Genomic DNA, 16,601 nt, shown 5'->3' with positions numbered 1-16,601 from the left:
CTGGGTTTATCAGGAATGCAGTCCCCTCAGATAACAAGGATTTCCTGTATCTTAGCTAAGATGAGAGGCTACCAGACTAAAACCAGAGTTTTGGGTCTGTCAGATTGGCTGTTTTCAGCTGCAGGTTCAACAGTTAATATGCTGCACATGCGTCTTCCCCTCAAGCTCATTTATATGCTCCTATTCATAAACAGGTACAGTACTTCTAAGTAATTTAAAGAGACAATTTATGTACATTTTCACTTTATGTTAAAGCTTTCTCGGGACTTGAAATTGTTGGTGGGATTGTGAAAATCACAATCATTATTTAAAAATCCAGCATAGAGTAGCTTAATAAAGGGAAAATCCTGCTGCTCTGTCAAGGGCAAAAAGAGATTGTTATTGACATTTTTATTCCAGTATTTTTGCTCGGATACTGCCAATTAGTGAAAAACAGTAATTTCTGTTTTTTTGTGAAATTTGTGAATTTCCCCTTGGGATTAATAAAGTATCTATCTATCTATCTATCTATCTATCTATCTATCTATCTATCTATCTATCTATCTATCTATCTATTTCTGGGAGTTGCTGTGAAAATTCTGTAATATGTGCTTTATGAATTTGATGTCTTTGTTTTAAATTTTATTTGTTATAGTTTAGGTGTTTGCTACCATTTTGTGCTTTTCTGTCCATAGCAATGGCATTTGGTACTGGCCACATAACCAGTACTATGTATGATGTCATCAGCTTTGGACTATTTAAGATGGTGGCATGCATCATCCAATGTCCGTGCTTTTGGATTAAAATAACAAAAAAGCAAAATAATTTTTTTTGCTAGCATCAGATAGAGAAAGGGAATTTGAGTTACAGATAGGATCATCGCTTCAGTTTTTTGAGTATGATTTTGGCTTCCTGATTTTGAACTTTTTTACTGTTCCTTTATTTGAGTCACCCAGCTTATTCTCATTTTACCCCTTGAACTCTTTATATCCTGGTTCTTCATAAACATATTTTTCAGTCCTTAAGGCAACAATATAAATGAAGAGAATGTCAGATCTTTCATCAGCACAACTTACAAGCACTAAAAATGAGATTTTGTGCAATGTGGCTTTTGTCATAATAGTATAATAGAAACCATAAATATTTATTCAAATTTTTGTGCTGAAGGAATCTTCTGATTGATAAGCATTTTCATCCTATCTTGTTGAAAGATTTTTGAATATGTGCCAAATTTAATGGAGATCCTTAAATCTGATAAGCAAAATATTGTACATTTTTGTACTATTGTTTAAGAGGTCAAAGCAATAACAGTGATTTTCTTATGTTTGCTATCTATAGGAATGTATTCTGTCTGGAATCATGTCTGTAAATGGAAAGAAGGTTCTACATATGGATAGGAATCCTTATTATGGAGGAGAAAGCTCTTCAATTACTCCTCTGGAGGAGGTAAATACATTTCTTATCAATTCTAGTTTTCAGCTATCCAGGTAATATTCCACATATCATAGTTCACTGTACATACCACTGGAGAACAATTTACATGACTTATCATGAACAATTTTGTTTTTAAAGTTAGTGTCAGTATAAAGTTACCTATTCATTTTCCATTCTGGATAATTCAATCCAGTGTGTGATGATATAAATTTGTCTACTGGATGAAGATAGTGAGGAAATACGTATTTTATGATTTATACTATACAAAATACAGTCAAAACTGTCTTTTAAAACAATGTATCATATTTATACATTTCTACATAGGATAACTTTGAAATATGTTTCCTTTAGCAGTGATACACCTCCAGTGGTGTCAGTACCACCTACAGAGAGTTCTCCAATTTGTTCATAATAGTCTGTTTAAACGCACTCTTCATGTCTTTTCTTGATTTAAACCTGACAACCTTTGGCAGTGTTTACATTTTTGGCATCATATTTTGAGAAAGCAATAAGTATCCTCAACTTTGCCTGATTTAGATAATAACCAGGAGACAGATGTGCAGAATCACTACCATGAACTAGAAACCATACTAATAGCAATGTGGCTATTCTTTCTTATGGTCCTGCTTTCAAGACTGAATTCCTAACAAACTAAATCATTGATGTGAGAAAATACTCAAGTTTGCACAGATGATGGCATCCATGTTTATTACTATAGTTTTGTCAGTTGATAGTCAAGAAACAGAGTCAACAGTTTTGTCTTTGATAATTTCACTGTTTACTATCAATTTACAGTATAGGTTTATTGGTGTCACATGTAGATTACAGTGAAATTCTTGCTGGCACATGCTAATCAACATGCAACACGCTGCCACTCTCCAGTGCCATGATTAGTGAATATGACTACCTGATCTCAGAATTCATTTACGTAAGATATCATTGCCTTATCTGTCCAGATATAGAAGAAATAGAGTCAATCTACACACCTTTTTTTTCTTCTTCTTTTACTTCCTTTAAATATTTATTTTTCCACATTTTGCATTTAGCCTCATCAGGAAACACCTTACATAGTGCAATAAGTATTCTGACTGCAGTGTAACTATGAGCATGCCTGTGCATATGAGAGGCACTTTGTATATAAAACACATAGAGAGCAAAGTTTCCTTGTCACATCTAATTATTTAAGGCAGTGGGAAACTGCGAGTCTCTGGGAAATTTAGAATAAAGTGAAACAGAAGATACTTGGTGTTTAATTGTAAGAGTAGCACTTTATTTAGTTTGAAACAAACAAGAAGAGAAAATACTTTTTGTTAAAAGGATTTAAAATAATAGTAAAGCCTTTAGTTAGAAAAGAACAAACGAGAAAACGTTTTGTGTTTCTGATAGCTTTATCTGTAGGAATACCATTCAAAACATTACCCTCTTGGTCGTCGATGCATACATTTTACATGTAAAACTGATGTTTCAATAATTGATTTACTGACTTTTAAAAGTGTCTGCAATCAATTTCTAAAAATTTTGCTTTGAATTAATTTCATATAAATACATATACATATATACTGTATATATATATTTTTCAGGATCTCATTGAGGAATGTTTAGTTTTTTTGATGTTCTGGGATGTATAGTCTTTCAAACTTTTTTTTGTTATTGTTTATATTTTTTATAGTTTTCTAGAAATGCATTTTTTTTTTATGGTTGCCACCACTTTGTAAATATATTTGCATAGCCATGGCCATTTTGTTTACGGATACTGCTGGCACATGGCATGCAGGCCGCATGACAGCTTTTGCCATTATGTCCTGCTTTTTTTATTACCGTGACTTTCATTCTGGCTTGGTATTTCTCACTTTCACTATAGGTTGTGTTTGTCTCTAGGTATTCTGACCCCCATCTGCTCTAAGACCATAGTTTTATTTGTTTCAGTTTCCATAAATTTTCATGTTCTGGTCATTCTCCCTCCCTCTCTGTCTCTAACCCTCTGGACACCTTTTTTACCCCACAGTGTTTGTAACAGTTTGGAATTATTTGGCCTGATTTACATCTATGCATATGTGTTTTTTGTGCATTGATTTATAATTCAAGTTAATATGCATGGGTCTGTGTGTTTTCAGGCTCTATTTACACATGAGTAATTTTCTATTTAAATAATGTTCTCTAATGAAAATAATCACTGGAGTCATTTTTTGTCACATGTAGTCTTTTTGTTAAGATGTGTGACATATTGTATTTTGTGGTATTCTAGTAGTATATCTCCTTTACAAATCATGATAGAAATCATGGTGGTTACAATCTTAAAGATGCATTAAAAACAGAACTGATAATTGAGTACAGTTGTCTAAAGTTTTTGTAGCAGGTTTGTGTTCACCCACATCTCCAGTAAACAGGAAATGGCAGAAGGAAGGATTCCTCTGTTTTGGTGTTTTCTTGCAGAAACAAACACAATGGTGCCTTTTCATATGTCTCTGTGCATAACATATGCAACATGTCTCAGTTTTTTAAAAACAAAAGGCACCCCTCCATAATGACTTGTGTGGAGGCCATAGAATTTAAATGACATCACTGGGATGTTGATAATTTGTGAGTTACTGTATGTGGATGCAGAAATAATACAGAGAAACACAAAAGTGTGGACATAATCATAGTGTTGTTATTTTCTGTTGTTGTTACATTCAGAATTTCATCAGAAAACTTTCAGATTTTTTATTTAACTTTGGAATTATCACTATTAGGTTTTTGTTGTTATTGCCAGAATATCATTGAATTATGTGGATGCAGAAATAAGACAGAGAAACACAAAAGTGTGGACATAATCATAGTGTTGTTATTTTCTGTTGTTGTTACATTCAGAATTTCATCAGAAAACTTTCTGATTTTTTATCTAACTTTGGAATTATTACTATTAAGTTTTTGTTGTTAATGCCAGAATATCATTATAATTCGTTTTATATAATTTTGAAATTATTACTGTTTATTTTTGCTGTTATTAATTTTTATTGTTATTTCGTCAGTTTGTTGATGGCAATGGTGCCCACTGCTATCTACAAGAGCCAACAGTGGTGTGACATCAGTGCAGTGCCACTACATACAATATAAATAAAGGTGGTGTATACAGATCTCTGTATGAATTTTGGATCAGCTACAAAAGTGGGACTCAGTTCACTTTTTGCTAGACAATGCAATGCGAAAAAAAAACATCTAGTTTGGAAAGAACTCTGTGGAAATTGACAATAACTTTAAGTCAAATGTTTTTTCCTTTTTATAAGGAATATTAATGGAAAACAAAAGAATCAGGGAAAGTTTTAGTTTGGTAATGACCGAGAAAAGGTTTTGAATACTGTTTTCACAATAAATTAAAGAGAATACTGTGTATATGACCTCTGTATGACTGAAGGCTGTTCTCTTACAAAGGATTGAAGAACACTTGTCAATTTCTGTGCTGCTCCAATAAATTTAAAAATTCTTTCTCACAGGAGAGTGAATTAAACATATAAAAATGCTGCATATATTATAAATAAAGTACACAGTAGAGAATTACAAAAAATGAGAACACAGAATACAAAACCAAATCAATACAATACAGATCCTAAAGCTCTGTTTATCAGATAAGGTGGCTTGCCCACTTACTCATCTCAGAGTAGCACCAAGCATACCCCTCTGACCTCCCATTCCTTCCTCATTTTCCTAACCATAACCCATCCACATTACTAACCGAGAATGGTAAACCGGATGGACACAGGGACATCCGGCCATGGGCCGTGGAGGCAAAAGACGTACTGCGCAGGCGCCCCAAGTAATGAGGCGCCGCGACCACAGAAAAAAGGAGTCAGACGCCGGCGACGCACACAGCGTCGCACGAAACCCATTGCACACGAAACGGGACACACACACAAAGAGGAAGATTCCACAAGCCCCTAGCACAGAAAAAAAAAAGAAGCCGCTCGCGTCCCACAAATCCCACCCCCACCTCCAAGCAACCCCCCCCCCCCCCCACAAGCAACGGACGGGACACACACAAAGAGGAGGATTCAACAAGCCCCTAGCACACAAAAAAAAGAAGCCGCTCGCGCCCCACCAATCCCACCACCCCCTCCAAGCAACACCCCCCCCCCAGACGCCCACGACACACAAAGCCCCCCTCCAGTAACTGAAATAAGAAATGAGGCGACGCGCCCCTAGAAAACCAAAAAGAAAGGAGTCAGACGCAAGCGCCACATAGCACACAAAACGGTACGCACACAAAAAAAGAGGATTCAGACCCACCACACACAAACACCCCCTCCACTAACAGAGATAAAAAAAAGTGAGGCTACGCGCCAAGAAAAAATGTCTCGGCTCCAAAAACGCAAAGCTCAAATAAGCAAGGGTTCAAAACGAAACACCTCGACTCTCACATATACAAAAACGGCAGCGAAGGGACAAAATAAATAAACGCAGACGTCTACAACGCGCATCTGAAATGCCGGAAAACAAGCAGGCAATGCTCCAAAAAGAGAAAGCTCGACCAACCGACATACAAAAACGGGCAAGGCTCAATACAAACAATGAACGCCGTAAACTGCAACGGGCTTCTCACACAGCACAGGCAAACCGATTACAGCAGCTCCAGAATAGCACGTCCCAAATCCTGCACATACAACGACGCGCCTCTCAAACGGCACAAGCAAAACATACACGTCAAGGACATCAATGACAGACACCTGCTAAACGATTGCGCCAGTTAGCTGACAACGCGTTCAATAATAAGTCCACTATTCATGAAAATTCATTGGGATTAATGAATGTCATTTGCAATCATTGTCATTCACTTAACTTCCCTGAAGAAACAACTGGCAATACAAGTAATGAATTTACACGTTGTTGTCACAAGGGTCAAATTAGACTGCCTCCTTTACATTCATATCCTGCATATCTACAGAAGCTTCTAACTAACGAAGTACCTGAAAGTAAAAACTTTACGAACTGCATTACATCCTACAATGGTTCATTTGCTTTTGCATATACCGGAGTAAATATCAGGCCACCAAAAGGCAATGGCCCATACTGCTTTCGCGTATGTGGACAAATATTACATCGCATTGGAACAGTGCACAATGAAACAAATCAAAAACGCAAATATGCACAAATCACGTCTGGACCTACAACACGCTTCTGAAACCGCGGAAGAGAAAATGTCTCGGCTCCAAAAACACGTCACTCCTTATTCAAAATACCGGTCCCAATCACAGAAACATCGGTATCCACTATGAAAATGAACAGTAACAATGCACGTGACATCCGTCTTGCCACACTATTAATTATAGATGAATTTACAATGGCATCCAGTCACAACACCATTGATAAACTTCTACAAACGTTGATAAATAATAATATTCCCTTTGGAGGAAAGGTACTGTTATTAGGAGGAGATTTTAGACAGTGCTTAACTATTGCTCCACATGCAATGCGCTCAGCTATTGTTCAGTCCACCTTAAAATACGTGGACAATTGGCATTGCGTTGATGAATAATAATTTTCCCTTCGGAGGAAAGGTACTTCTATTAGGAGGAGATTTTAGACAGTGCTTAGCTATTGCTCCACATGCCATGCGCTCAGCTATTGTTCAGTCCACCTTAAAATACGCGACGACGTCATACATAAACAACAAGAGAGCGAACTACAATACATATACAGGCGCGAGACCTGATGGGTGATAATACGAAGAAACGAACAGTCCGCATATTAACAGTGAGTGCGATCCTCCTTATTACTTATCCATATTCCTAACGATACGATCACGGGTACAAAACTAGACGGCTCGAGTAACGGGACCACAAACACGCACCCGCATCAAAAACAAAAAAATTCACGTCGGCACCTTCAACGCGCTTCAAAAAAATATTACGCGGACAATTGGCATTGCTTTCAAAAGATACACTTAGTACAAAACATGCGATGTCCAGATCCCAAATATAACAATTGCTTATTACAACTGGGAGATGGTACACTCACCAATACAGATGTACTTCACCCAGATATTATTACAATTCCTCAACCCTTTATCTGCGACGACTTACTTACGGAGATATTTGGAACAGCAATCTCATTAGACCAAATACCCCTTTTAACACAACGGACTATATTATATCCAAAAAATATTAATGTTGATCACATTAATAACCAGGTCATTTCATTACTTCCTGGAGAGGCACGGCTCTTTCTAAGCTCTGACAAACTTGACTCTGATGACGACAATGACCATCTTAATTTCCCCTTAGAATATTTGAACACTATTAACCCAGCAGGATTACCACAACACAATCTTAGCCTTAAAAACGGAACAATAATCATGCTATTAAGAAACCTTAACACTAAACAAGGTTTATGCAATAGCACACGTTCAGTCGTCAACACCATGACACACAATGTTATTCAAGCAACAGTTCTTACAGGATCACATGCTAACAATACTGTTCTGATTCCTAGAATTGACCTTACAAGTTCTGACCTGGAATTACCTTTTACATTGAAACGCTGACAGTTCCCCATTAAACCTGCATTTGCCATGACCATCAACAAATCACAAGGACAAACCATGGACAAGGTTGCCATCTACCTCTCTGAACCCGTTTTTGGACATAGACAACTTTATGTTGCCTTCTCACGTGTTCAGCGTTCATCTGACGTTACAGTTAAAGTTATAAATGCTCCATGCCAAGGAAGACTCATTCAAGGACAAGACACCATCTTTACTACTAATGTCGTGTACAAACAAATATTCCAATAAACCATTACACTGTGCCAAGCACTTTATTGTTTGCTTTCTATATGCATCATCCACACCTTCACACTATTCTATATCTCATTCATACATCTCACTCTTTCTCATGCCCCAACACCAGGGGTTGGCGAGCGAAGCGAGCAGGGGGAGGAGCCCCCTAGTTTCCCCTAAAATAACAGCATGAAGGAAGTGTGGGATGGGATGAAGATCATCACTGGCTGCAGCTCGAAGCGGGGTACCACCATCGAGAGAGACGTGAAGAGAGCAAACCAAATGAACAACTTCTTTAACAAGTTTGACCACCCTAACCCACTCTCATTCTCACCTCGGAGTACTGCACCCTCCACACATCCTTCTGCTGATACCAGCATAGGAGAGACATCCCCACCCATAATTACAACAGCGCAAGTGAGCAGAGAGCTGAGGAGACTTCGTGCCAGCAAAGCAGCAGGTCCAGATGGAGTATCGCCACGACTGCTGAAGGTCTGTGCATCGGAGCTGGGGGGTCCTCTACAGCGCATCTTCAACCTGAGCCTGGAACAGGGGAGAGTCCCGAGGCTTTGGTAAACATCTTGCATCATCCCAGTCCGAAAGATATCACGTCCTAGTGAGCTGAATGACTTCCGGCCTGTTGCTCTGACATCACATGTGATGAAGACCATGGAGAGGCTGCTGCTTCACCACGAGGCCACAGGTTCAACACGCCCTCGACCCTCTGCAGTTTGCATATCAGGAGAAGGTGGGAGCGGAGGATGCCATCATCTATATGCTACACCAGGGGTGTGCAAAGTCATTCCTGGAGCGCCGCAGTGGCTGCAGGTTTTTGTTCCAACCCAATTGCTTAATAAGAAGCACTAATTGCTCTAGAAACACTTCTGCTTCATTTTAGTTGTCTCCCTCGTTAAGATTTTGAACCCTTATTGCTTATTTAAGTCTTAAACAGCTGCATTCTTGGTTTGTAATTGCTCCTTATTAGCAATAAGATGCAAATGACAAAAGAAACCAGCAGTTATCCATTTTGCTTGTTACCCTTTACGCCTGTGTGTATTTATCAGGCACTATTTGGTTTAATTAAATACTTGGAAGGAAAGAGAAGAGAAAAAAGTGAAGGATTGAGAATTACCCATCTGTTTTACACTTCAAAATATTTGGATGATATCTTTAGAATGGGAAAAAAATTCTAGGATTTGAGAATGACTTGACATAGCAGAGTTAAAGCACTAACAAGCCATGAAATGTAATTATTGGCAAGGATTGTTTTCTAATTAAACAACTGGGTTGGAACAAAAACCCGCAGCCACTGCGGCCCTCCAGGAATGGCTTTGCACACCCCTGTGCTACACCGATCCCTCTCTCACTTGGACAGAGGCAGTGGTGCTGTAAGAATTATGTTTCTAGACTTCTCTAGCGCCTTCAACACAATCCAACCTCTGCTCCTTAGGGACAAGCTGACAGATATGGGAGTAGATTCATACCTGGTGGCATGGATCGTGGACTATCTTAAAGACAGACCTCAGTATGTGCGTCTTGGGAACTGCACGTCTGAGATTGTGGTCAGCAACACAGGAGCGCCACAAGGGACTGTACTTTCTCCGATCCTGTTCAGCCTATATACATCGGACTTCCAACACAACTTGGAGTCCTGCCACATGCAAAAGTTCGCTGATGACACTGCTATCGTGGGCTGCATCAAGAGTGGGCAGGAGGAGGAGTATAGGGACCTAATCAATGACTTTGTTAAATGGTGCGACTCAAACCACCTACACCTGAACACCAGCAAAACCAAGGAGCTGGTGGTGGATTTTAGGAGGCCCAGACCCCTCATGGACCCCGTGATCATCAGAGGTGACTGTGTGCAGATGGTGCAGACCTATAAATACCTGGGAGTGCAGCTGGATGATAAATTAGACTGGACTGCCAATACTGATGCTCTGTGTAAGAAAGGACAGAGCCGGTTATACTTCCTTAGAAGGCTGGCGTCCTTCAACATCTGCCATAAGATGCTGCAGATGTTCTATCAGACGGTTGTGGCCCTCTTCTACGCGGTGGTGTGCTGGGGAGGCAGCATTAAGAAGAAAGACGCCTCACGCCTGGACAAACTGGTGAGGAAGGCAGGCTCTATTGTTGGCATGGAGCTAGACAGTTTGACATCTGTGGCAGAGCGACGGTTCTCAGCAGGCTCCTATCAATTATTGAAAATCCACTGCATCCACTAAACAGTGTCATCTCTAGACAGAGGAGCAGCTTCAGCGACAGACTGCTGTCACTGTCCTGCTCCACTGACAGACTAAGGAGATCGTTCCTCCCCCAAACTATGCGACTTTTCAATTCCACCCATTGGGGGTAAACGTTAACATTACATAAAGTTATTGTCTGTTTTTACCTGCATTATTATCAAACTTTAATTTAATATTGTTTTTTGTATCAGTAAGGTGCTGCTGGAGTATGTGAATTTCCCCTTGGGATTAATAAAGTATCTATCTATCTATCTATCTAAAATAAACATCAATGTGATCCCTCTTCTTTATGTCAGGGAACATGTGTTGACAAATAACTGTAGAAACCAACAAGGTCAGCTGCCGTTTGGCATCATGAGGAACACTGTTTATTTCCACCTCACTGCCACTATCTCTCTCTGTGTGTTATTTTCTTTCCATTGCCTTTCCTTCTTCTTACTATCTCTAATGTATTGGTGCCCCTACCTGTTGTTGTTCTTGTGTGGTATGCCAAATAGTGCTCCTACATTCTACATTGACATTTACAGGATATTTTCTTATGCCTGTACAATTCTCCATTTTTACAGAGGTCTCATTTAAACTTAATTATTCTGTGTGCTCTCCAGATGGTTTCCTTTGCTACGGGTAACCTCTTGCCAGTCAGACACCTTTTCAGGGCAATAGAAAGAAGAAAGTCTCACAAAAATCTTCTTTAAAAGGGGGAAATCCACACTGATAAGGAAAAAGCACCTCAGTTTGCTAGTGTGGACAGGCAGGGGCCACTCTGTATTTGAATAGAAAGCAACTGATGTGTGTGTGTGTATGAGAGAGAGAGAGAGAGAATGGTGACCTGGGAAGAGCCTGAGGAGACACAATACTAGAAACCATACTGAGGGGATTCCCATTGATTCTAGAAATCAGGTGACTCCGCAGATGCTAAAAGCATCTGATCTTTTATCAAAAGAGAAGAAGGCCTTGGTGGTTTGGCAAGAGGTTGTGATATCTACTGACTAGTGAAAAAAGAGGGTCCCTACCTAGGGAAGCTGAAGTAATGATACCAGTATTATATTTGAGATCCACCTAACTCCTGATGAGACACATTTATGAAGACTAATACCCTTAAGCAGTAACCTGCTTCTAGAGGTATAGTACTTCTAGCCTGATGTCCTTTAGTTATAAAAAGGCTACACAAGTCATGCTGGGTGTTGATCAGAAATCTGACTTTGAGGTCATATATTAAGGTATCTCAGGCCAGGTAGACAATATGGCTGTATAATGTTCTGAGAGTGAGAAAGTGAGGTAGTTAAAATGTGCTGTCCTCTCACTTACAAAAAATGGCTGATTTGATCTCATATGCCAATGCACACAACTGCCTAGTAGCAAAATGATGATGAAAAAAACAAAAAACATAAAAAAAAAAGTTTAAAAATCATGAATTTATTGTTAAGCACAAGTACAATTTTAAAATAACTGCAATATATGAATTGCTGAATAGAACTGCTGTTGATACTTTTATATAAGTGCTACAGGAGGACTAAATCACATATAGAATATAACAAAAAAGATATATAAAGTCAAAGTAATGTTATGGTTATAATAATAATGAAAAAAGTCAAAAGCATTTCCTACATTCATTAAACAACTTTGAACATACCAGATTACTGTAAACAGTATGCTTTAAATGTAAATACAAATCAAACCTCGCTTTCATATACTCTAACTCTTCTGCTTGAAATATTTCTTGCAGCACAAGCCAGATAAGTAGGGGTGCAAAATGTTACAAAATGTCAAAGATTTACTGAAAGACAAATTAATTATAACTAGTGTTACTAAGTAAATGCAACTATGCATTTCTTAAGTTAGCTTTTATCCAAAATGGAATGAGCCAACCCTATTAATCTAATATTGTGGGTGTTGAAGCCTATCCCAACAGTATGTTGCACAAGGCACTAGCTAACCCTAATTGACAGCCTGCCCATCACAACTCAAGCACATGTAATATACCAACATACACTGTGGGCCATTTTAAAGTGATCAGTTAACCTACTTTGAACATCTTGGGAACATGAGAGTTAATCTGGGCACACCAAGAAAACCCATGTTGGCAATAAAAGTACATGCAGAGTATCATCATTCACAGAGATGCCATCTGGTCTCGGATTAATTCTTTTGGAGCGGTGAGGCAGCCTGTCTAACCACTGCTCTGCTGTGTCAATCTTATACAATAATGTATTTTTCCATTCTACTGAGCTTTTTTTTAGAAAATATTTATATGAAAGACAATTTTATTACTACCAAAACTGAATTTAAGGTAATGGGTAAGAAGACAGTGCAAATAAACGTACAGGACTCAGTGATGCTTAAAATTGTGAGAAAAGCTTAAGACATGTTGGCAATGTGTTTATCAACTTGGTTACTTTTAAACCAAACTTTTTGTTGTACTCTTCCATTAAACAAACATTCTATGCAGAATGCTAACTCTGTCATTATGTAACATTCATTACATGCAAATCTGGCATCTGTTTACTTCAGTTGATTTGTTTGGCGTATGTCTCAAGCACAAAAGGTTTCATTATTTCTTATCTCATTAAATCTTTCAAACATTTTAAACATACACTGTTACATGCAAATGTTTGGGCACCCTTGCTTAAAATGTTTGTTACTGTGAATAGTTAAGTGAGCAGAAGATGAACTGATCAGCAAAAGGCATAATGTTAAAGATGACACATTTCTTTTCAGCATTTTATACAAGATTATTGCATTGTTTTTGTTTTGCACAATTGTACAGTGAGAAAAGGAAAGGAAAGGAAAGGAGCACTATGCAAGTGTTTGGGCGCCCCAGGACATTTGAGGTCTCAGATAACTTTTACCAAGGTCTTAGACCTTAATTAGCTCATTAGTACTATGGCTTGTTCACAAGAAACGTTAGGAAGCCCCAGGTGATGCAAATTTTAAAGCTTTATCAATTCATACACAGGTATATATATATATATATAAATAAATATAAATTGCTCAAAAAATTAAAGGAACACATTGAAAACACATCAGATCTCAATGGGAAAAAAAAATCATGCTGTATATCTCTACTGATATGGACTGGATAATGTGTTAGGAGTGAAAGGATGCCACACTGTTTGATGAAAATGAAAATTATCAACCTACAGAGAGCTGAATTCAAAGACACCCTGAAAGTCAAAGTGAAAAAATGATGCGGCAGGCTAGTCCATTTTCCCAAAATTTCATTACAGCATCTCCAAATTGTACTCAGTAGTTTGTATGGGCCCCATGTGCTTGTATGCATGCCTGACAACTTCAGGGCATGCTCCAAATAAGACAACGGATGGTGTCCTGGGGGATCTCCTTCCAGATCTGGACATGCAGATCATGGTCTGCAAGTCGGCAAACATCCGCCACGCCCTCTCAGTTGCGAGAAGCTGATCATAGAATGTTACATAGTTTACTGTAACAAAAACCCTGTGATCCAAGTATGACAGCGTATGTGGATTTCACTTTCACCAAACAACAAATCTTTTAATTCTCGCAGATACGCCTCTTCATTGGGAAGAAACACTACTTTTCCCTGATGGCAACACAAATTAGATGATCTACAAGTCTCCAACTTAAAGTTTAAATCCGAACAATATATTCAACCTCTTTTCGCTGTTCTGTTATTTCACCGAGTAATAATTTCCGTTTGTTTGCACTAATGCGATCCTTACTATCATTATTTGGAGACTTTTGAATTTTCATACTTCCATTATATCAAACCTGCTCTGCATGTGTATCACAGCAATGTTTTTGAATTCTTTACAATGTTCTGCTTTGTCACGTCTCGTATTTCTGAAAAAGTCTCGTCTCGTCCCAAGATTTTTTTATAAAATATATAACAACAGTAAAAGATAAATGGGCTCAATATACTAATGAATAAAATGGATATAGTTCATCACCAATTCATCATTGGTTACTAAGGGCACTTTAACACTGCAGCTCAATACTAATTTTTTCACACACATGTGAAACAGATCCAGTCTTTTCAAGAAAGTGTGAAAAGCAAAAAAAAAGACACACAATTAGACCACTTCATATATGGTGCCACATCTTATATACATACATGCAACTTGAATGTGACCTGCATTGAACACTTGAATCAGAATTGGTTAGAAAATTACTCACCCCCACTAATTTTATGTCACTGTTCATGTGACCTTTGTTATATCTTTGTTTTGCATCTTGTGGACAGGCATTGACATACATACATAATTGCACATCTCCCTCAACATTCAGAAACTGTCAGACCAGTACAGCTTTGCTAGTGAATTGGCATAATGTACAATAAAGTGGTCTACTAAAATTCATTTAAAATTGCTAGTATTACTAAAACGTTATCCCACATCAGCTGCCACTGTTCTGTTAGACTATAACAAAAGTATCTGTGAAACTGATGGGAACACTTCTGAGTAAGAACATTTCTCTGAAGCTCAGGTATGGTTTTATAATGGAATATCCTGAGATCTATCTGTTTTAGAAGTTTTTGACAATACTTCTCCTCAACCACTAATTAAACCAGACAGTAGGTAATTCCATATTCTCACTATAATGTTCATTTTCCTCCACTTACTCAATAAGAATCTTAAAGATGTTGTTAGACTAACCTAAAACTTAGTAAAAGATGGTCAGTGGTAACATTCAATATCTTTTCCTTATGTTTACTCTCGATCCAGGTAGTGCCTACTTGAAACATTTGTGAAAAGAGCATAACACTACTTTCTTTACAGTATTACAGTTTGAAAGAATCTGCCAGTTTTGAAGAAACGTTCAAAAGCCCTGTGTAGAATGAGTTTAACACTCTACGTATCTCTTTGTGCACTTTTTTTCCCCTTATAGCTGTACAAGCGATTTGTAATTGATGATGCACCACCAGAATCAATGGGTCGAGGCAGAGACTGGAATGTCGATCTAATTCCTAAATTTCTCATGGCCAATGGTAAGTACTACTATTCATTAATTTTTACATCTGCCTTATGTTTTATAGTTGCTGACCCTGGCAAGTTTGTATTCACAGACCATATTCCATTTGAACTAATTATTCTTCCAAATCATTTTGCCAATGTTTAAGGATTCTTTTTACCCAATTGTTCTGCTAAGTATGTAGTTCTAATTCTAATGTAAACTATTGTCATACAGTATGGCAATAAGATAAAAAAAGAACCAGCTAACTTAAAACTGCTCATCTGGAAATTAAATTTAAATTAGAAATGTGCTAACATTGAAAATTAGTTCCAACTAGAAGAAATTAGGAGAAAATATGTAAAAAACTGAAATGTACTAAACACTAATTTAAGACATCTATTAAAAACAGAGCCAGATATATTTTAAAAACAATTTGAAACATAATAAAACTGATGCTTACAGTAAGTAACAAAATTAATTTGAGCAACATTTAATGTTTTCATAGTGGTGTCTATTTAGCTTACATATTATTAAAAAGGTTAGTGTTGTTCTATGCAGATGGCCCTTTTTAAGCTACGTGAGACTCTGGCATTTTTATGAGGTGAGAGAAATTTCTCTTTATTCATAAATTACCAGAATTAAAATACTTTGTGGAATGTGGTTTCCTTCTGCTTAGGAATACTAGAAAGTTTTTTACAGATAAAAAAATGCAGCTAGATAAACCTAACTAGACTATATTATCAAAATGTCAAGTCAATAGTCAGTATCTATATCACTTTTAACAGATATGTACTACTTTATATACTAACTACAGTAGATGCACCACTCATTCTACTTTATGTACAGTTATTTAGTTTGTTCTCTTTTTTACATTGCTTAGATATTATTATTAGTAGTATTATTATTATTATTAGTAGTAGTAGTAGTAGTAGTATTATATCCTCTGAACTTTTTAAAATATTACTGTGTCACAATTAGCAGTTCTTATTTGGGAAAAAAACGTGTCCAGTTCAATCTGCCCAAAATATTAATCAGGTGACTCTGTTATGGACCCAGTACAATTTCATAGTACCACAAGACAGATGCAGCTTAAGTGAAAGTAGTTCCAATTGCATGCCAATGAGTAAAAAGATACTTCAGTTAACTTACTGCTAGTGTATGTACACTATATTAGAGTGCCTGTGTTAACTCTGTATGTTCTTCCAATGTCTGTATGAGCTTCATCTAGGTACATTTGCTTCCTTGCACATCCCAAATTGGTA

General features: G+C 37.5%; 1 protein-coding gene across 1 annotated transcript in view; it reads left to right on the top strand.

Moving 5' to 3' along the window:
- Positions 1-16,601, top strand: part of LOC114660500 (rab GDP dissociation inhibitor alpha) — a 50,844-nt gene that overhangs the window by 8,291 nt on the left and 25,952 nt on the right. The window contains exons 2-3 of the mRNA XM_028813230.2: positions 1,318-1,425; positions 15,274-15,373. Of these exons, the coding sequence (XP_028669063.2) occupies positions 1,318-1,425; positions 15,274-15,373 (208 nt within the window). The remainder of the gene's footprint in view (positions 1-1,317; positions 1,426-15,273; positions 15,374-16,601) is intronic.

Source organism: Erpetoichthys calabaricus, chromosome 11, assembly GCF_900747795.2.
Source record: "Erpetoichthys calabaricus chromosome 11, fErpCal1.3, whole genome shotgun sequence".
Taxonomy (NCBI): Eukaryota; Metazoa; Chordata; class Cladistia; order Polypteriformes; family Polypteridae; genus Erpetoichthys; species Erpetoichthys calabaricus.
The sequence above is the reverse complement of the archived record's forward strand: the minus strand, read 5'-3'. Positions and strand labels throughout refer to the sequence as shown.